The 21,674-nt window shown below is 43.8% G+C and overlaps 1 protein-coding gene across 1 annotated transcript in view; it reads right to left on the bottom strand.

Annotated features, from left to right (window-relative positions):
* Nucleotides 1-3,865: 3,865 nt before the first annotated feature.
* Nucleotides 3,866-21,674, bottom strand: part of FBP1 (fructose-bisphosphatase 1) — a 27,886-nt gene continuing 10,077 nt past the window's right edge. The window contains exons 2-7 of the mRNA XM_007448284.1: nt 20,543-20,705; nt 16,871-16,963; nt 10,981-11,121; nt 7,944-8,081; nt 6,147-6,266; nt 3,866-4,189 (exon numbers count right to left, since the gene is read on the bottom strand). Coding sequence (XP_007448346.1) covers nt 3,998-4,189; nt 6,147-6,266; nt 7,944-8,081; nt 10,981-11,121; nt 16,871-16,963; nt 20,543-20,705 — 847 coding nt within the window. The 3' untranslated portion in view covers nt 3,866-3,997. The remainder of the gene's footprint in view (nt 4,190-6,146; nt 6,267-7,943; nt 8,082-10,980; nt 11,122-16,870; nt 16,964-20,542; nt 20,706-21,674) is intronic.

Raw genomic sequence — 21,674 nt, forward strand, 5'->3', positions numbered from 1 at the left:
TATGTAGATCCAAGCTTCTGACCTATATCATTTTCCTTCTCTCTAAAGAACATCATTTAACATTTCTTGCAAGGAAGACCTACTAGCAGCAAATGCCCTCAATTTTTGTTAGTCTGAGAAAGTTTTTGTTTCTCCTTCACTTTGTTTTTTTTGAAGTCTTTATTGAATTTGTTACAATATTGCTTTTGTTTTACATTTTGGTGTCTTGGCCATGGGGCACGTAGGATTATAGCTCCCTGACCAGGGATCAAACCCACACCCCCTGCATTGGAAGGCAAAGTCTTAACCAGTGGACCACCAGTGAAGTCCCTCTCCACTTTTGATGGATAATTTTACAGGGTACAGAATTCAGAGGTTGATGGGTTTTTTCCTCTAAACACTTTAAACATTTCACTCCAAGTCTTCTTGTTTGCATGGTTTCTGAGGAGAAGTCAGATGTAATTCTTTGTTCCTCTGTAGGTAAGGTGTTTATTTCCTCTTCTGGCTTCTTTCAGGATTTTTTTCTTCATCTTTGATTTTCTGCAGTTTGATGATGTTAGGCTTAGGTGTGGTTTTTTTGGCATTTATCCTGTGTGTTATTCTGTGAATTTCCTGGATCTGTGGTTTGGTGTCTGACATTAACTTGGAGGAAATTCTCAGTCATTATTATCTCAAATATTTCTTCTGTTCCTTTCTCTCTTTCTTCTTCTTCTCCTGATGTTCCCAATATGCATGTTACATCTTTTGTAGTTGTCCCACAGTCCTTGGATATCCTGGTTTGTTTGTAGTTTTTTTTCCAGTCTATGTTTTTCTTTGCTTTTCAGTTTTTAAAGATTATTGATATATCCTAAGGCTCAGAGATTCCTTCCTTAGCCATGACCATCAAATTCCAATCAAAGCCATTCTTCATTTCTGTGACAATGTTTTTTTTAATCTCTAGTATTTCTTTTTGGTTCTTAGGATTTCCTTCTCTTTGCTTACATTGCCCATCTGTTCTTGCATGCTGTCTATCCATTAGGGTCCCTAGCAAATTTATCATAATTGTCTTATTTTTTTTGGAATTGTATTTATTTTTGGCTGTGTTGGGTCTTCGTTGCTACGCACAGGCTTTCTTTAGTTCCAGCGAGTGGGGGCTACTCTTCGTTGTGGTACATGGGCTTCTCATTGAGAGGATTCTCTTGCTGCAGAGCACGGGCTCTAGGTGCGTGGGCTTCAGTGGTTGCAGCCCACGGGCTCAGTAGTTGTGGCATGCAGGCCCTAGAGTGCGCAGGCTTCAGTAGTTGTGGCACACTGGCTCAGTAGTTGTGGCACACGGGCTTAGTTGCTCCACGACATGTGGGATCTTCCTGGACCAGGGATCGAACCCATGTCCCCTGCATTGGCAGGCAGATTCTTAACCCCTGCCCCCCCAGGGAAGTCCCATCATAATTGTTTTAAATTCCCAGGCTGGTAATTCCAACATCCCTGCCATGTCTTGTTCTGAAGCTTGCTCTGTCTCTTCAAATTGTGGGTTTTTTGCCCTTGGTTTGCCTTGTAATTCTTTCTTGATAGCTGGATATAGTGTACTGGATAAAAGGAACTGCTGTAAATAGGCCTTTAGTAAGGAGGTGGTGAGATGGGAGGGGAGGGACCTAGTCCTATGATTAGGTCTCAGCATTTTGTGAGCCTGTGCTTCTAGATTGTGAACTTCACAAGTGTTTCTCCGTTTTTTTCTCCCCCCTTAAGTGGTATGGGATGGCTAGAATTGGCTAGAGTCGGGTATTTCCCTTCCCCAGGTCAGTTAAGACTGATAATCCTTGATTGGGTTGCTCTAGTTAACTAATTTCCCCTGAGGGCAGGGCTTGTTGAGAACAGAGTGCTCTGGTGTGTTTCAAAATGTTTCCTTTTCCCATACCCAGCCAGAAGCCCAGTATTTTCTCCAGCATTCACTGTGGTATCCCAGTCAAGCTCCTAGAGGTAAAACTCACAATCCTGGGAGCCCCCTGGAGGTTGCCCTGAATTTTTTAACTCTCAGAACCGTCCACGCTGAGCTTCCAGCAATTTGTTAATTACAGTTCAGGCTTTAGACCCCGGCACTGGCTCCTGCAGCAATATCCCTTCATGAGTCTTTGCTCTGGTGAGATGTGACTGCCTGTTTTCACCTGTCTCGCCAACCTTGGGGACAATGGTTTGCCCTGTGTCCTTCCTTCTCTTATGGACCCAAGAAGAGTTTTTGACTTTTCAGCCTTTTCAGCTTTTCACTTGCAGTTAGTTAGGCTGGAGTGGTGACTTCCAAGCTCCTGACAATGCAGAATCAGCCCGGCATATGCCTTTTCATGTAACCTCAACATCCCTGTGTGTAGCACAGCAGATATCTTTGAGGTATCTGCTCAGCCCATGATCCCCATCTTGGAGAAAAGTGCACCCTGCCCATAAGAGGAAGATCCAAGACACATTTGCTTGTGTGACCCTGTCTCTGGCTGCAGCTGATTGGCTCAGAGGTAGACATTTGATATAAGGTGAGCCAATCAGATTTTCTGTCCTGGGAACTTAGCTTGAGACGCAGAGACACTAGTGAATTGGATGATAATGCTGGAACTAAGAAGGATGTGTCCTTTGTAAGCTGTCCTCCTCTGCAGTGGTACTGGACTTCATGAATCTTTCCAACAAATTCCCTTTCTGATTTAGTTGGCCTAAGTAGGTTACTTACAGTGAATATGGCCTTGACTACAACAATAAGTACTACAATTAACATATTTTTAATGAAGAAACTGAGGTTCAGAGAAGTTGAAAAAAAAAAAAAAAGCTTACCCAAGCTCAGTCTTAGGATGGCCTAGGTTATGTTGCAGTAACTAATAAGCCTGAAATCCTAGTAGCTTAGTACATCAAAGGTTCATTTCTATTTCACATCACAACCTAATGCAGACAGAGTGGTGGCTCAGACACCCAGGCTTTTGTCCTGTTGTAATACTGTCATTGAAACTCACGTTTATTGCATGGAAGTGTAGATGAAGGATTACTCATTGGGTTTTCAAACTAGAATTAGTATACATCATTTCCACCTACATTCCACTGGCAAAATCCTAATATATGTAGAGCTTAAGAAAGTCCAGATGTTTCTTAACATCTGATATAACTTGCTATAATCTTGGAATTCCAGTCCAGAAAGAACCAGGGTCAGCTAAGGGAGGAACTCTTTTTACACAGAGCCTAATAGGAAAGTGCTTGTTTGCAACAAATTGTATTTCCTAAATCTTGTTCTTATGATGAATCCTTTTCTTTATGGTAATTAAACCTTAGGAATTATTATATTATGTTAATTCAATGAAGTGTTATATTTTTATAAAAAACTTATCACTGAGTAATAACAAACCTTCGTTTGTGCCTCAGATGCTTACACCGATGTACAGGAGGCCAAGAGGTCCTAGGTGGGTACCACTGATAACATATCATTTCTCCAGTTTCCAGGAGGGCTTAAAAGCATTGCTCATGTTGATTCTGCACACCCAGACCTGAACACACAACACACAGAAGCGATTCATTAACTCCGAGTTTAGTGGCCAGACTGCATGGGTTCATATCCCAGCTCTGTCGCTCATGGGCTGGTGACCTTGGGCAGATTACCTCACCTCTCGGTCCTCCATATCATCAACTGCAAAATGGGTTATTCACAGTGCCCAATTCATAAGGTTGTTGTGAAGATTAAATGAGTTATCTAATGTTATATGCATTAGCTGTTATTATTATTACTGTTATTTGGCACAAAGCAATGAAGACTTTTTTATTTTTTAGAAAAAGGAAGAATATGTTTATTTCTCCTCTCTCCACTCAAAACATATCGTGACCATCTGTGGCATTACTGAGATAGCATTTTGGTTAGCAGCATAAGGCATTACACAGCATTTGGTGGTGAAAATATCCATACTTTTTATTTCTATGTCTAGGAATATCTGATGCACAATCAGAATGGGGTAGTACCCTGTGAGATCAAAGGTCCAGATAAAAGGCAATTCTGTTTGGTGTGGGCAAGGTCAGCTCTTCATTTGGCAGCGTGCTTCTTATATAGCTCCAGGAACTCAGTCACGTCTTCAGGAGACCCCAAGATGATTGGCGTCCTCTGGTGGATGTCAGTGGGAACAATGTCCAATACAGCTTCCTTCCCAGTAGTAGCCAATCCTCCTGCCTTCTCCATGACATAGGCCATGGGGTTACATTCATACAACAGTCTCAACTGGAAAACAAGAGCAGCATTCTCAGAACAGAATAGATTACACAGAAAAGAGATCTGCTTCATAGCAAAACAGTGCAGAGCTGATCAAATTAACTGATACTTTCCCTTACTTTCCATCACAAGGTTGCATCTAAGACCAAATGGTTAATTTAACCATTTGGTTAAATTAAGCCATCTATCAAGAGCCAGCAGATTGCCTGATGCAGATGTGAGGCAGACCACCTGGGCTCAGGACCGAATGACATTTTGGCAGAACCGATGTTTCCCTTCTCTTTATAGCACGGAAACTGGACCTAATGAGTGATTCTGTGTGTGTTTTGGATGGAGCTTTGCCTATTCTATAAGCATTTAAAAGTCCATGGTAGTGTCTGGCTGCAGACATCTGGAAAGCAGACTGGCTCCTCCAAACAGTATAATATTGTTTGCAACTCTGTACACATTCCTTTTACAATTCTCCTAAGGCTTGAGGGTTGGGATTTAGTATGTTATACATCTTGGAATTTACTTTTAAATATTAACTTTTTTATTGTATGCATTTTCATGCAGTCTGCCTACTGAGCAGACAGCTTTTTGCAGGTGTTTCCTGACTCTATTTCCATACAGGTGTCAGGGTCAGATTTGCAAAACTGAAAAAAAAGAAAAAGGAGGAACCTCAATATTTGTGTTAAGGAACAATTTTTTGAGGCATTAGAGAAAAGTGCTATAAAGCAGGCTAATCACATAAGTTGGGATGCCCGAGGTAGGTGGCTATGGTAATGTTTTCAGTGAACTGGACGCCACATGCCATAAACAGAGATCTGAGCACATCTGAAATACATCCATTTCTAACTCTGGGGATTATTCCTATTCCTTCTCTCACATTAAAAATAAAATAAGAGGGCTTCCCTGGTGGCGCAGTGCTTGAGAGTCCGCCTGCCGATGCAGGAGACGCGGGAAGGTACAGACATAGGAAAATACCAGATATATTCTGGAAAAGGTGCATAGTTCATAAGGGCTAGAATATAAGATTGGTAATAGAAATGAAATGAAAGAGAATTATTTTATATTTATAAAGGACTTACTGTGTCAGACATTATTGTCAATATTTTGCAGGAGACGCGGGTTCGTGCCCCGTTTCGGGAAGATCCCACATGCCGCGGAGCGGCTGGGCCCGTGAGCCATGGCCACTGAGCCTGCGCGTCCGGAGCCTGTGCTCCGCAAATGGGAGAGGCCACAACAGTGAGAGGCCCGCATAACGCAAGGAAAAAATAAATAAATAAATAAATAAATAAATAAAATAAGAAAAACCTGTCTGTCCTTTGGGAAAAACAAAGGGACAATACTTGAGAAGGAAACACACTGTCCCTCTGTGTCGAAGAAAAGTGGGTGTCCCTTCTTCAGCATAAGCAAGCACAGCCCACCCCATGGCTTGTAAGAAGGTTGTGGGCATGAGACCAATGCATCAGTTACAGCTTACCTGAAATCTCTAGGTGTCCCCAGAGATGCTTTCCTTCCCTAGAAAGGTAGCATTTTCTAAGCAGCAAATGTCAGCTCACTAGTCATTTCAATTTTATGCCTTTTGAAAACAATCAAAGAAGACCTCTGTTTGGGATGCATATGTGATTTGCTGCCTTGGTAATGAGGCTGGACTGTTTCATTTCATTTTATGAATGGCATTCATTTTGCCCAAGCCAAACCATGTGTATCCACTGGAAGCAGAAAGCACTTTTAGTACCCTCTGACCATAGCATCATTACTTATCTTTAGCAATGAAAGGGCTCTCAAGAGATCATTTTTAGCTGATATCGCCTGGCTTTAACCAGGACAGCCTTTAATCTAGAAAAGAATATGCCACAGACATCCCTGGCACCGTACTGCAGAGCATAACAGCTACCATGACCTTTCTTCCTCAGTCAAATCCCCCAGGCTGCAAATGAAATCCACTGCTTCTCAACCACTCTTCAGGGGATTTATTTACCTTTCCGTTGGGGCTTTTCTTGTTAGCCGGGTACAAAAAGATCCCTCCGTAGACCAGGGTGCGGTGAACATCAGCCACCATGGAGCCCACGTACCTGGCACCGTAGGGGGCTGAGTTGTCCTACAAGGTTAAGACCAGCAATAGTTAGGGTTACAGAAGAGAGAGCTCTCTTCATGTCCTCTATGCTTATTTGATTCAACAGTCAAACAGCACCATCAAGGTGTGTGTTTGGGGCTGTGCTAGGAAATGCGATGAAAATTCTGTCCCCAAGCAGCAGAAAATGGAATAATGGAGACAGCCTCTCACATCTTACTCAAATTACCCGAGGAGGCCCTAAGGAGGGTGTGGTAGATTCGGGCTCTGGGGTGGGGCAGGCATTTAGCAGGACCCTGAAGGAGAAGAAAGATTTCGCAGAGCTAAGGAGAGGGGGCAAGGGTGGGGTTTTCATCTCCGCAGGAGCAGGAACTGCCCAGCCAAAGGTGGGGCAACTAGAGAAGCACGCGCAGTCTGCCTTGGGCCCTGGGAGGAGCCTGGTGCAGCTGAGGGCAGGGAGGGATCTCTAGGGAAAGGTGGAAGGAGAGATAATAAGGCTGGAGAGCCTGGGCCCAGCTTGCAGGGCCCTGAATGCCAAACTAACAACATCTGGGCTTCTTCCTCAGAACACAGCAGCCTTCAATGGCATTAAGCAAGAGTGAAAATGAGTGAGGCCCGGGGGGCACCCAGGCATGGAGGCCCTTTTGTCCCCCATTTCTTGTAGGCAAGACTCCAGCCTCCATGACCTTCCCTGCATTCCAAAGGGCAGATTTAAACAGTTGCTAATCGAGGGAGGAACGGCCAAGAAACCACCTGAGGCAAGATTAAAGGGACCAGAGAAGCTGGTCAAGATTAGGAAAGCACCTGAGACGAGATTAAGGCAGGCAGGCCCTGCTCACACCCTAATCTTGTCAGAGACCCCAGCCTCGAACCACTGTTATGTAACCCTCATCAAATCCTCCCAGGGTGGGACATATAGTTTTCTTTCTTTCTTTTTTCTATAAAACTTTAAAAAATATATTTATTTATGTATTTATTTATTCTAGCTGCGCCGGGTCTTAGTTGCGACATGCGGGATCTAGTTCCCCGACCAGGGATTGAAGCCGGGCCCCCTGCATTGGAAGCGCAGAGTCTTACCCGCTGGACAACCAGGGAAGTCCCTGGGACACACAGTTTTCGAGGGCAGGAGCCCAGTGTGTCCCCCTTTGCCTGGCAAAGCAATAAAGCTATCCATTTCTACCTCACCCAAAACTCTGTCTCCGAGATTTGATTCGGCACCGGTGTGTACAGAGAGGCCGAGCTTCCAGTAACAAGAGTAGGACAATATTGGATATTCCTACATAGAACCGTCTCTACAAACAGCCATTTCTTCTTTTCGTGTTCAGTGATTTGTAACCTCTTTAGAGAGATGCCATGATGGATGCTCTCAGTCTAGAGATGACTGATAGAAATCCTTCAGGTGCCACAGGGCTGGGGCCTGGGGTGCAAGAACCACGTTTCGTAGCAACTGGGATCAGGGACCCCAGCAGTGAAGCATGTTTTATTGCCATGACTTCATTCATCTGGCGGACTTTACAGTCCTGATTTTCTTCTGCCAAGAGAAAGTGGCAAAGGGGTTGCTGTCTCAGGGCAGAGGTTCCAGTCCCCAGCACAGTGGAATCCACCCGCTTCTGTCCCTGCCGCCTTTCTCTCCAGGGTAGATCATTGAATCAACACATAACTCAGGGGCCCTCCCCCAGCCCCAACCCCGGAGCCCTCACTTACTGGGGGGAACTTCGTCCTCTGGACATACTCCGCGACAGCAGGGTCGAAGTCCTTGGTGTAGCCCTCATTGAGGCTGTAGATGCTCCCTTTCTTTTTGATCTTCACATCCCTGTCCACCAAAATGAACTCTCCAATGGCCTGTGAAACAGAAAGGAAAGGTGGAGTCGTGACATCTCCTTCAGGCCTGTGACAGGGGGTGGCGTGAGGCCTGAGGTCACGTGTGTCCTTCAGCACAAAGAGCTTGGTTTTTATCCTTTTGTTTTTTCAACTGACATATGATTGACATAGCATTATGTTACTCTCAGGTGTACAACATAATGATTCAATATTTGTAACATTGTGAAATGATTACCAGCAAGGGAGTTTCTCCTTGGCCTGGGACACCCATGCCTTTGAGAAAAAAAAAAAAAATTTTGTGCAGACAGGAGGTAGGATATCAGGAGAGATGGGCAGCTGAGTTACACCAAAGCGTTCATGGCTGCTCTTAGCTTTCCATTTGTTCGTTTCTGTCTTGATGTCATTTTACCCGAGCACCGTGAGTTTCGATTCACAGCATATATAGCTTCCGGTGCCTTTGCTCACTGATCTACAAAGCGCTTCTCAGAACTCAGCCTCCCACAAAGTCCCAGTGCTAAGCTGATGCCTTTAAGGCTTAGGTTCTTCAAAGGAGATTCGAACTTTGGAGCAAGGTGTCACATAACTCCTATAGCTCTGGACTGAGGACTGTTTGGGGCTCCTACGCGTCCCTGATAAGAGAGTGATTGAGGCTCCGCCCATCTGAGGAGGGAGGTTGCTCCATGGAGACAGAGTAAAGAAGGGAGGTCCCACCTTGGACACATCTCTCCCCAGCCACTTATTCCCGTAGCAAAGGTTGGTTCCTGCCAATATGGAGCATGTTGGAAGTAGAGAGGAAGTGGGGGAGGGAGAGAGGAGGGTAGGGGGAGAAAAGAGACTAGAATTAACAGTGGTCACTGAAAGGTGTCATTGTGAGTGATTCTTTTCTTTTTTTCTTTTATGTTTTTTTGGTTAAAAGTCTGGAAAATGAAGCCATCACACAACAGCTGCTCATGAAGCCATGCTTTGCAGGCACCCTGCCCTGGTACCTGGCCAGAGCATCCTAGCTGTGAAGGAGGTTAGTCTCTCATATGGGAGAAAGAGACTGAAAAGCTTTTCAAACCTTAAAGCCTGCTAGAAATGCAAATAAAGCTGTTGTGGTCTTCTTAGCGGAAACTGTCAGCCAAAATGAAAAGAAAGCACTAAGCTGACCCCCACCCTGCAGGCATTCATCAGATCTGGGAGGTCAGCCAGCAGGGGGTAGCACAGCCTCCAAACACTGAGTGGCTTTAAGTGTTAGGAGGGCAAAAGACTATCAAACACACAGAAACTTACTCCCGGGACACAAGGTCTTGCAATCTGGAAATAAGAAGAGGTTTCATGTTTTCTACACATCCATCAACTGAAAGGTAACAGAGAAGTTACCAGAAGAATGTCTGGGGAAGCGGTAAACGCCTGCTGAGAGGATAAATCCAAAACATCAGTGATTTCGGAAACTGTACCCTGGGCTCAGAGTGAACTTTGCTCGGGTTGTGCCACTACTTTACCCTGAAATCACCTCCTTTGGAGGCTTAAACTCGTGCTGTTTCCCTACCCTTGTTGATTTATTAAGCACGGGTGCTTCCAAGGAGGCAAAGTCCAGTTGTGCAAGCGTGCGGGAGACAAAGGCAGCCTACATTCTGATTTATCCCACCCGCTACCCACAAACCTCGAGGCCCCACCACCAGCAACCGGCCCCTCCCAGGATTCTAGCAGCTGATCGTACCTGGTGTTCGGTTTGTCGGCAAAAAGCACCAAATACTTTCATTAATGTCATCTGAGGACATTTCTAAAACTGAAAGGTATTTATAACCTCAATTCTTTTTCCCTTGGGACACTGGACCAAATGCACAATGAATGTGCCGACCTACGGAAGATGATTCTATGGAGTCCATTTCAATGGTGGGTTTAGTTATGCCAAATATGTAAAGAGACTTCTTTGCTCAATTTATCTGCTCTGTCGAAACTGTCATCTAACAGAATAAAGAAGTCCAATTAATTTCCATGTGGAAGAAATTATCCACAAATTAAAAATTGTTAATGAATATTTTTCATGGCAACTTGGGCTCCTCTCCATGAGGAATTTGTTTCGTTTTTTGTTTTCTGGCCGAACCACGTGGCTTGTGGGATCTTAGTCTTGTCAGGGACTGAACCTGGGCCCCAGCAGTGAAAGCGCTGAGTCCTAACCACTGGACCACCAGGGAACTCCCGAGGGTGTTTTTCTCTATAAGTTGGACAGACTAAGGAATTATCTTCATTTCCTTATGTTCACTTCCTTGAGTTCGTCAAAGCCTTTCAAAACCACAAGGGTTCACTGAAGGTTTGCGTGCACGTGCAAATCAAATGAATTTCAGAGCTTATTTTGAAGAAATGAGGTGGTCCACTGCTTCAGCCGGGACACCCATTCACCTCAGGAAAATAAGCTAGTAATGGATAGCGTGGGTGGCAAACAGACCATCTACAGGCCCCATCTGGTCCACAAACGTGTTTTAATTGGCTAGCACAGTGTTTTTACACATCCAGAAACATTACATTTTCTAAAAATGCAGTGTTTCTTGAAACATTGGAAGCCTTGGCAAGACTGAGACGCTATTCCCAAGGAGTAACAACTGCCAGACCTCCCCAGTTCCCCAGTGCCCCGCCACTGCCCTGCCACCACCCTGACCATCCTTTCCCAGCACACTCCACTCATCTGTGTGGCCTGCTCAGCCCAGTGGGCATCTGAGTCAGCTGAGTCATGTCCACTCCAAAGAATTCATCGTGGAAGAAAGACCCCTTATGCTCTGGACAGACACCATTTCTCACCTCGATAATCTTCTCATGATGGTCCCTCCATCTCCCTTCCCCGCTTCCCCAACCCATCATCTCTGCCCCTTCATGGGCCTCATCTTCCACCTCCAGGTACTGCCTCTCCCCCGCCCACACACACCCTGGGGTCTCTCACCGGGTCCAGCATGAAGCAGTTGACTCCATTCGCCATGGCCAGGACCAACATGGTGGCACTGCCATAGAGTGCATAGCCAGCAGCCACCAGGTTCCGGCCAGGCTGCAGTGCATCCTTCTCAGAAGGGTCATCAGTTGAAATCTAGGACAAGAAAGAAAACACAGCACGTTTTTGTTGTGTTCTGTTTTGTGGTTCTTTTTTGCAGTTCATCCATTAGCGAGATGCATTATCAAGGTGCTCTCGTAATGAAATAGGGCATCTTCCCAGAGAGGCCTTCCTCCTCACATCAGTAATGTCCTGATTATATTACCACAGTGGCCTTCCCACCAAACCCCAAATTTCCTGCATCTGGATCCTTCTTTCCAATCAGGGTCCTCCTCCAATTTTACTAATTTGATATTCCCTCATCTCTCCATTATCACTCTCAAAAAAAGAGCATGCCTCCTTGCCAGCTCCTACTAATTTAATCTTATTACAGTCATCAATGTCTTTCCCCTGCCTACTCTATCTTTATTTAAACAAATTAAAACTGGGCTGCAGGGCTTCAAGTCTGGTAAGGAAATCAATTTCATGAGCTCCTGCCAGTTGCAGCACATACTCCAGTGAGCAGTGTGGTCCATACTCACACACCAAAGAAATTCTCAGAAATACGGCAACTGAGAATCTCTCTCCAGAGCCGTTACACTGTAGGGCAAATGCTTTCTCTTCTTTTGACCATGACCCACAGTAAAAAAAAATACATTTTGCATCACAAACCCGTACCAACACACACGCACCCACACACACAACTTACAGAAATTTAATAAAACAATACTTACATTTAGAACATGACATGTACTCTAATCTTTTCTTTGTTTTTTATTAAAAACACAGCCCACTGGGTCGTGTGACTCAGTTTGTGCCCTAATACTAAGGAAAGGGCATGGCTCCTAATCAATGATTACTAACTGATGACAATTGGCTTCTATGGTTCTCAAAACAGCCTCAAACAAATCTTTCAGCTTGAATATTCTCTACTTGAATTTAAACAGAAGTGAAAATGGGCAGTTTCTGCCGATTTCATTTATTCCCTCCCCAATCACAGATTCCAGGGGCTGAGAATAAGTAAGGGCATCTATCTATATCATGATACCAGAGATGGAGGTCATCTCAGCAAAAACATTCCTGGTATGGGACTTCCCTGGTGGTCCAGTGGGTAAGACTCCATGCTCCCAATGCAGGAGGTCTGGGTTAGACCCCTGGTCAGGGAACTAGATCCCTCATGCATGCCGCAACTAAGAGTTCGCACGCTGCAATTAATAGTCCGCGTGCCACAGCTAAAGATCTCACGTGTCACAAGTAAGACCCAGTGAAGCCTAAATAAATAAATCAATAAATATTTTAAAAAAGAAATACATTCCTGGTAATTTCTTCCTATAACTTTTGAAAGTGTGGTCCAGAGACCATGTACATCAGAATCACTTGAGATGCTTATTTAAAATGCAATTCTGGGGCTGCAGCCTTGACTTACTAAGTCAGATTTTCTAAGGTGGGCCCTGGGAATCTGTATTTTACCATGCACCATAGCGGACTCTTGCAGTGAAGCTTAAGAACTACTCATGTAAAAGGAAATGTCACAAAAGCCATTTCTCCCTTTTTTTCCCCTTGTCTCCAATCTTTGTGTTTAATAGTTTTCATCTAGGTGGTTGGTTGCTTGCTTGGCTGGTTGTGTTGGGTCAAGTTATTTAGGTTAGTTTGGTTTGTATTCACAGGGTAGTGCAGTGCAGCTAAACACAGACTAAACACAGTATCAAAACTCTGAGTTGTTTCTCAAACTCCAAATTTTGCCAGTGTACAACCTTGAAAAAGGAACCAGCTTCCTTCAAAGCCAGTGACATAGTGGGAGGAAAACAGTCAGGCTCTAACCGCTTCCTCTGTCATAACTACTTAACCCTGAAAATGCAGCACAAAATAAGACAAAGACAACATGTAAATAAGTAAGTTGACTGGAAGACCCTAGGCTTGGAGTAGTCAGTTCTCCACCAAGAAAAATCCCCCAGAGATTCACCTCATCCAGAACCACCCATGTCTGTCTGTGGCACAAGGATGAACAGCCTTTCCCTGAAACACTGTCACCAAATAATCTCAGCCTTCAACTTCCTCGCATGGAATAAGAAACGGTAACATTATCTATGATCCATATACTCAAAAGAAAGACAAAATAATTCCATCTAGTCATTAATTTGAAGGAATACTTTTCTACCCCGACCCCCTTTCTAATGCATGAATTCCCTCCTCCAAACCCTCAGCAATGAATGCCTTTGTTCCAAGGCATTCCATTACAGTCCCAGGTGGATGCTCATGGACCAATGTGCATAAAGCACTTGACAAAATTAAAAAGCCTCTGGACCCTACCTTTACTTATCCCAGGCCACCACCTGCTATAGGTGTTGCTCTGTTTTAATCCATGTCACTCCATATAGAGTACGAAAGACACCATGGATTCTGGAGACTTGAGGTGGTGGAGGAGAAAGTCAGGCAGAAATGGGGTGGGGCTGTCATATCACCAGATGGTCTTCCCTCAGAGCGGCAGCCAAACCCTCCCTAGAAGGTCTCATAGGGCATAGGGCAGTCTCCAGTAACTCAGCCAATATTTTTCACCTACTATTGTACCAGGCTGCCTAGCAGACAAAAAAGTATATAAGAGAAGGTCCCTGCTCTCAAGGCGTTTATAATCTGCAGTGAACATCCATTGATTTTGCCTGGCCAGCACCCATCACCCTTCTGCTGATAACTGCACCTTAATCTTCCTCAAAATACTACCCCCCTGGCCCTCAGCTCCAGGAGTGAGCACATGACCCTGGTCTGGCCAATCAGATCACTGCATGCCTCAGGCCATAGTGATTGGTTGAGAGATAGACACATGACCTAAGCCAAGACAATCAGGGCCAATGAGATGATATTCTTGTTGGAATTGTTGGAAAAGAGGTTTTCATCTTCTGTTTGAGTTGCTGAAAGGATTGGATGTGGGCCCAGACCTACTGGGAGCCATTTTGCCACCCGAGAGGAGGGAGCAATAGAGACAGAGAGGAAGTGTGTCCTGTTTATGTCATCTGAGTCCTTGAATGCAGCTGTACTACCCACTGGACTTTCTAGTTACATGAACCAATAATTTTCCTTTCCTTTTCTCCCTCCTTTCCTCCCTCCCTCTCTCCCTCCTTTCCTTCCTCAAGCTAGTTTGAGTTGTGATACTCTCCGTTGAATCTTAATACAAAAAACAAGACAAGTAATATTAATAACTACCATTTATAGAGCACTTTTTATGTGCCAGGCACTATTTTCATTGCCGTTATGCTTAATTTTCAGTATCTCCCCTTTATGGATACGGAAACAAGAGGTTACCTTGCCCAAGGTCCCACAGAGCTAGTAAGCATCAATGTCAGGAAACCACACTCCATATGGCTATTACATCTCCCTGTGCCCAGTTAAGGGAAGGGAATTGGATTCTGAAGCTGCTAGAGCACTTTTGAAACTCTGCTTTTAGTCGTGGGGACTGGATATTTTTAAAGGGTGTTGAAAATTAGAATGGTATCCAGCAGAGGGTGACCACACTAGAGAGGTCGAAAAACCATCTCACATGAAAGATATTCGACGTAAAGAAGATTTAAAAGAAGGGGAGGGGAAGGCAGAAAAGCCATTTCCAAGCATGTAAAAGAGTCTTATTTTCTGATGCTCCAAAAGGCCATATGAGCAACAGGGAGACAGATTTTGACCCAATATTTGGACAAACACTCTAGAATTCTACCTTTTCTGAATGTCTCCAGCCAGAGGTGGGGTGACCCTTCCAGAGGTGCTGTGGCAGGAACTTTGTAGAAACACTGGACCACAGGCCCTAAGAGATCCCTTTGGAGCCTATTTCCAGGCACTATATGGGCAAGACCAGATCACTGTTTCTGAGTTCCAGTCACCAACTAATGTTATGCCACTGAGCGGGTGCACCAGGGAGCTGAACTCCAGCCCAGATCCAGCTCTACAGAAAGCAGGAAAGGTCTCCATTAAAGCATCAGACGGTCGATATTTATGCCCCATAAATCCTCAAACAATCAATAAGGCTTTTGAAAAGTGAAGTGACTTAAAGGGACTATGACACTCATCACCTCTTTCGGTCTTTTAAGAGAGTCACTTCAGGTATATTGAGAAGAGTGTTGAGACTCATTGTTGAGTTGTTCTAGCATTTGTAATTCGAGTCGCTGTTGCAGGCTGTTTTGATTTTTTTTTTAGTTGATAGCCAGTGTCAGTTTTCTAGGTTTTATTTCCCTTAAAAACAGTCTTTATTTGGGGGGTTAAGGTGGAAACTGGGGCTGGCAAACATTAGTGCTGCTTTAGCTTTGGTTGAGTCATTAGCAGAAGTCTTCCTCTACATGAAGAATTTTGCTGCAAAGTTCTCTTGCTATACTATATAGATCTGATAACTTGCAGGTAAAATTACATGCCTCCATGTCTATAACAAGAATGGGATGTTTCATGGTATGACTTGGAAAACAGATTAATTACTGCCGTTGTCTTTCTGGTATGAGTATTAGAACTTTCATTTACTCAAACTGATCTGTCTCCCGGCCAAGACAAACACAAGACACATTTCAATGAGGAAAGAGAACTGTCCCATGGTGGTCCTACTTCCCATGTTTGAAAGGAGATTTTGTGCAATAGTAGACAACAAGTCACTTTGAAAAGCAAAGCACAAATTGCAGTCTCACTTCTTAAGTTATGGTCTCTGTATTCCAGAATAGGAAAGTTGGAGGAACCTCAGAGGTTGGCTGGACTAGCCACCTCGCCCATTAAGATGAAGGAAAGGGCTCAGCCTCAAAGGCATCTGTGAGGTTTTATTTCTAAAATAAACAAGAAGGCTGAAGCCAAGATGACATATTTTAGATTTCATCATTTTTTATGATGGGCCCATGGCTATTCATTCTATTTTTCACTTGTATATATTTGAATGCACTTCCACCAAACCGCCCCCCTCCACCCCCAAACACACACACACACTTAAAGTAAGAGAAGGGAAGAGAGACTTTTGAGGTAGAGTTACCTGCTCAGGTCACCCAAGTAGAAAAGACCCAGGGCAGGAGCCTGGATCCCCTCACTGAACCAGTGTGCTTTCTATAATTTATAGCAGAGTCAGCAAACTCTTTCCATAAACCAACAGATAGTAAATATTCTAGGCTCTACTGTCACACAGTCTTTATCAAAATCACTTAACCCTGCCTGTGCAGTGCAAAATCAGCCAGAGGCAACATAGTAAACAAGTGAGCTGACCATATGGCATTAAAACTTTATGGACAGTGAAAATTCAATTTCATATAAATGTCACAGGTCATGAAATATTATTCTTTAGATTTTCTTTTTAGCCATTCAAAAATTCAAGAGTTATTTTCTGCTCACAGGCCATAACAGTCAGGCAATGGGCTGGATTTGTCCCAGGGAGACCATAGTTTGCAGATCCCTGATTTAGAGGATTTAAAGGACAATTTTGATAGAAGTACTCTCGATTGTTGTCACACTCTCACAATTCTCAGTTCACATAGTTACATCATTGCAGCTACCCTACACTGTCTCTTTTGTTTTTAATTTTATTTTCTGTCACAAAAGAAAGCAAGGTACAGTTAAAAGAGTGAAATACCTTTCTCTTCCCACCCACCTTTTACTACATTTTCTTTTAACAACCTAATAGATTTTCACTATGCAGTTAAGTCTGGAAAAAGTCAGAACTTGACATATAAACCTATTTCAAGCCTCACAAGGTTTCATGATGTACATTCTGGCTGTGCCACCAATAGTGAAACAGGACTGGATGTTCAACCTTAACTCTCCCTTTGGTCCCAAACCAGGAGCCTGATCCATTACATGTTACCTTTCTGTAGATGCCAAAGATGGTTCCAATGGATACAAGGCAGTCGATGTTGGAAGATCCATCAAGAGGATCAAAACAGACCACATATTTACCCTGAGCAAAAAAAAAAAAGAAAACACAACTTTACACTTAAAATGAACACATTGGGACTTCCCTTGTGGCGCAGTGGTTAAGAATCCGCCTGCCAATGCAGGGTACATGGGTTTGATCCCCGGCCCGGGAAGATCCCACATGCCATGGAGCAACTAAGCCCATGCACCACAACTACTGAGCCTGTGTGCTGCAACTACTGAAGCCCGCACACCTAGAGCCCATGCTCCGCAACAAGCAAAGCCACCGCAATGAGAAGCCTGTGCACTGCAACAAAGAGCAGCCACTGCTCGCTGCAACTAGAGAAAGCCTGTGCACAGCAACAAAGACCCAATGCAGCCAAAAAAGAAAAAAAAAAAAAAAAAAAGAACACATTGTAACGAAATAAAGAGTATACACTAAGGGGTTAAAAGAGGGAATCTAGGTGAAAATTCAAGAAATGTGTCTTATTTATACTCTGTCAGGGAAGGTATGAGGTGGTATACAGAGTGAAAATAACAACAACAAATATATATCAAAAGATCATTAGGCAGAGGAAACACAACTTAGAATAGGAGGCATAGATATAGATGAAGGTGAGGAATACAGATAATTAAGTAATAATTTCCTATATCATTGATTTGAATGAATCATAATTTTGGTTGGAGTTTCCTGGCAGTCAAAGGAAGAAGAGAAACAAAACTTTATTCATAAGGGCAAAACACAATATCTTAGGTGAAGGAAAGACAACATTAAGATCTCTAAGAGGGCTTCCTTGGTGGCCCGGTGGTTGGGAGTCCGCCTGCCAATGCAGGGGAAGCGGGTTCATGCCCAGTCCGGGAGGGTCCCGCGTGCCGTGGCCGCTGGGCCTGCGTGTCCGGAGCCTGTGCTCCGCAACGGGAGGGGCCGCAGTGGTGAGAGGCTGCGTACCGCAAAAAAAAAAAAAAAAAAAAAAAAAAAAAAAAAACCATTAAACTTTAAAATTTTTTTTTTTTTTTTTTTTTTTTTTTTTGCGGTACGCGGGCCTCTCACTGTTGTGGGCTCTCATCTTGGAGATGGGAAAGAGGCAAAACCGTTTCAGATGGACTCCTTTTTAGAATATGATGATGTTGGCATGGGACTGAAGGATTTGGGATGATTTGGTCTTTTCCTTGGTCCACAGGTAGGTGTCACAATTGCTTTGGAAAAAAAAGTCAGCAGGCCATTCTCTCTTCCCAAGTTCATAAATATACAAAAAAAAAAAAAAAAAAAAAAAAAGATCTCTAAGAATATTTTCAGGCAGTTCTTATAGATGACACTTGGGGTTACAGTGCACAGAGTTCTCAACCATATCCCTACTGTAATCCCCAAAGGAAATAACCCTCAGCTGTTGTAGGACTACTAAAGACTCATTCTTTGGATAGGATTTTCAGGGGTATGTGGGAGCTGGCTGGAGTCAACTCTCAAGGGCCAATGGTGCACATCTCTTCCCAACTCTGTTTTCAGTGATGTCATGTTGGTAGCTTGAAATCAACTCTGGGGGACCATTTGCGCAGTTGAAAGTGGCAAGTGCTACAAATCAGAGGGGTTTTTTTTCTAATAGAAAGCCAGTTTACCAGCACACCCCTGGAGATTTTCCACCTCCAAATTAGCCAATTTAAGAGGTGGTTGTTAAATTTCTGCATCGAATTAAGGCAATTCTTTGATTCCCTGACCGCTTGCTCTTAACAAATCACCTTGGTTGATGCAGGAGAAACTGTCATCAGGAAAACAGGAACGCGCTTACCACGAAGGCACACTGTAGTCAGACAAGTTGGGCAGACCAATAGCGAATACCAAACAACAAATTCAATCCACATGCCTAAAACTGCCAAGTACCTTCAGAAGCCCAGCAGAGAAAAACATGAACTTTGAATCTGACACGTAGTGTATTTTAAGAATGATGTAGGGCTTCCCTGGTGGCGCAATGGTTGAGAGTCTGCCTGCCGATGCAGGGGACACGGGTTCATGCCCCGGTCCGGGAAGATCCCACATGCCGCGGAGCGGCTGCGCCCATGAGCCAGGGCCGCTGAGCCTGCGCCATCCGGAGCCTATGCTCCGCAACAGGAGAGGCCACAACAGTGAGAGGCCCGCGGGCCACAAAAAAAAAAAAAAAAAAAAAAAAAAAAAAAAGAATGATGTAAAACAAGTTAATCAGATGTGGCTTCCCATCCCTCTTATAAAGGTCAGACTGGATATCAGGCAGCCTCTTTAAATTCATCTTTTGATTGATTTTCTTCTCATCCTACTCCTTCATGTCCCCAGTTCATCTCCAACAGGGAAAGATAGTAATCCATCTCAAATGGGGTTTTTTTTGTTATTATTATTACACGATTTTTATTGTTCAGTGAAAGCTGGATATACTCTTTCATTCACTTTTTCAACAATAATTTTTTGTTGATCCCCTACAATGTTGTGCTAGAGGCTGGGATACAAAGAGGAATATAATTCATCCTCTACCCTCAAGAAGCAATCAGACTGTAACTGAGCAGGACCCTACAGGGCTTTCTTAAGACAGAGTCCCCCCGCCCCAATGTCCTCTGTCTGCCTCTTGTCTGTAGAAAAACTTTAGCCAAAGAATAAGTTTAACCAGAGAAGTGAGAAAATGAAAAAACAAAGGAAAACAATCAAATAAGACAAAATAATAATAGTTTAGTCATTAAACAAACTCAGGAACCTTTAGTTCCTCCTCATGGGGTATGGATAATATTCTGAGCCATACCCTTTAAGCTGTTTTGCAGATACTGAATCCCCCACAGGTGGGAGAAGTTAACTACATGATGATCAGACTAGAAATGACAAAAGCTCCTCCATCTTACACAGTTCTTTTTAAGAACTGGCCTCAAGGAGATGGGAACAAACTGACCCTGGAGTTGAAGATTAGCTGTACTTAAAACAATCGAGATGACACTGATCAGACCACCACATGGTGAATTTCAAGATGACTATCAGAGCTAACTGTGCTGTTCTGCATGTAGCCCCCTCCCTCTGCTTATACACCCCTGAAACTCCCCTTTAAAAACTCTTGCCCCCAGATCGGCAACAGGGAGTTGGTTCTTTGGGACATGAGTCTACCTTCTCCCCAGGATTGCTGGCTTCCTCAATAAGGCTATCTTTCCTTTTACCCAACACTTGTCTCTCAGTATTGGATTCTTGAGCATCCTGAGTTCGGTAACAAGATTAATAGGATTCCAATGCATTCCAATCACTGATATGAACAGCTTAGATTGGGAGGAAGGTTGGTTATGAAGGTTGGGAATTGGGTGGATGGAAGGACGTAGTTAACAGAGCCAGACTTTGAAGAACCTTGAATATGACAATAAAAAGTTAGAAGTGGAGATGAGTATGAGTATATTTGAGTCTCTCCCATGTATGAGCATGCAGGAGAGATGATAACAGCATGGACTGTGGAGAGGACAGTTTGAGATATGGCAGTGAAGTGGAATCTGTGAAATGATGACTGATGGTTCAGGAGGGATCTAGGCTGTGTCTTAGGAATCCAGCTTGGCTGGACAAGTGGAGTCATTTATGAAGCCAGAGAGAAAAATGATTACATTAAAATCCTCAATAGTGTAGCAGACCCACCCTTTTCTCAGGTTCTACTATTATGGCGTGTTTATCTTCTTCTGACACAAGAACACAGGTAGCAAAAGATGACTTTAACACATTAATAACCAGGTCATTGGAGAGGACATCCAGCTTCTTCACCTGATCACCCGTCACGTTGGTAGAGCCAGCAATTCCATAGCTACAGGGAAGAAAAGATACAAAAATATAAGCCATGACCACCAGCATATGTCAATGCATCTATAAACTCACTCAAAGAGGGCATTTGGTAAGATTTAGAAGAAAGGAAAAAAGACACATGGTTTGGGAGAAATAGAATGAGAAAGATGGTCATCCATCTGGATTGGCTCCTGGAGGGAAGGAGATATTGTCATTCACCTGTCCAGTGCCTATCATGGTACCCAGCACACCTTTGTGGTTAAATCGATGTTTCTCAAGCCTTTTTTTCATTATGGCCCCTAAGGAGGTTTTTTTTTCCCTAACACACTCCCCCATGAAATTTTAATATTGCAGATAAAGTGTGTATCTGTTTATGCACTGTATGTACATATATTTCACACCCAAAATGACTGATTTTTTTTCACCTGCCCCAAGAACCAATTTTCACTCCCCAATACATGAGCTAATGCATAATGAATCCGTTGACAGACACAGCAAGCAAAGAAACCTTCTGGGTGGGAAGGAGCCTGAGAGGGAAACTAAGCCAAGGGATCTATGGTTTTATAGCTGATGAGACCCTAAAAGAAAAGAAATATTGACAGATCCCACTACCCCATTTTATAGAGGATGCTCACTCCAAGACACCAATGGGCTTCTCTAAACTGGAGCAGCAGAGCAGAGGTGAGAAGCTCACTTTGACTTCCAAGACAGGCCTCTCCTAATGGCACCTCACTGCCTCTGGCAGGAGTCCTAGGGGCTGAAGGGATTGGGAAGTCTGGAGTCCTTACTTTATTTTCAAGGTATCTGCAAATCAATAACTGTGGAGCTCCCAGAATCCAAGTGGCTGGTCCAAAATGGAGCCTAGTTTGTTAGAATGAAGGAAGAGGAGGGTTGTCATAGCCTGGGGTTGAGGAAGAACACTGAAAGGAGGGGAAATGTTTTAGAAGGATGCACTGAACAAGATAAGAGACTGGATGTGGGAAGGGAAAGA

Source organism: Lipotes vexillifer, unplaced genomic scaffold, assembly GCF_000442215.2.
Source record: "Lipotes vexillifer unplaced genomic scaffold, Lipotes_vexillifer_v1.1 scaffold252, whole genome shotgun sequence".
NCBI classification, from domain to species: Eukaryota; Metazoa; Chordata; class Mammalia; order Artiodactyla; family Lipotidae; genus Lipotes; species Lipotes vexillifer.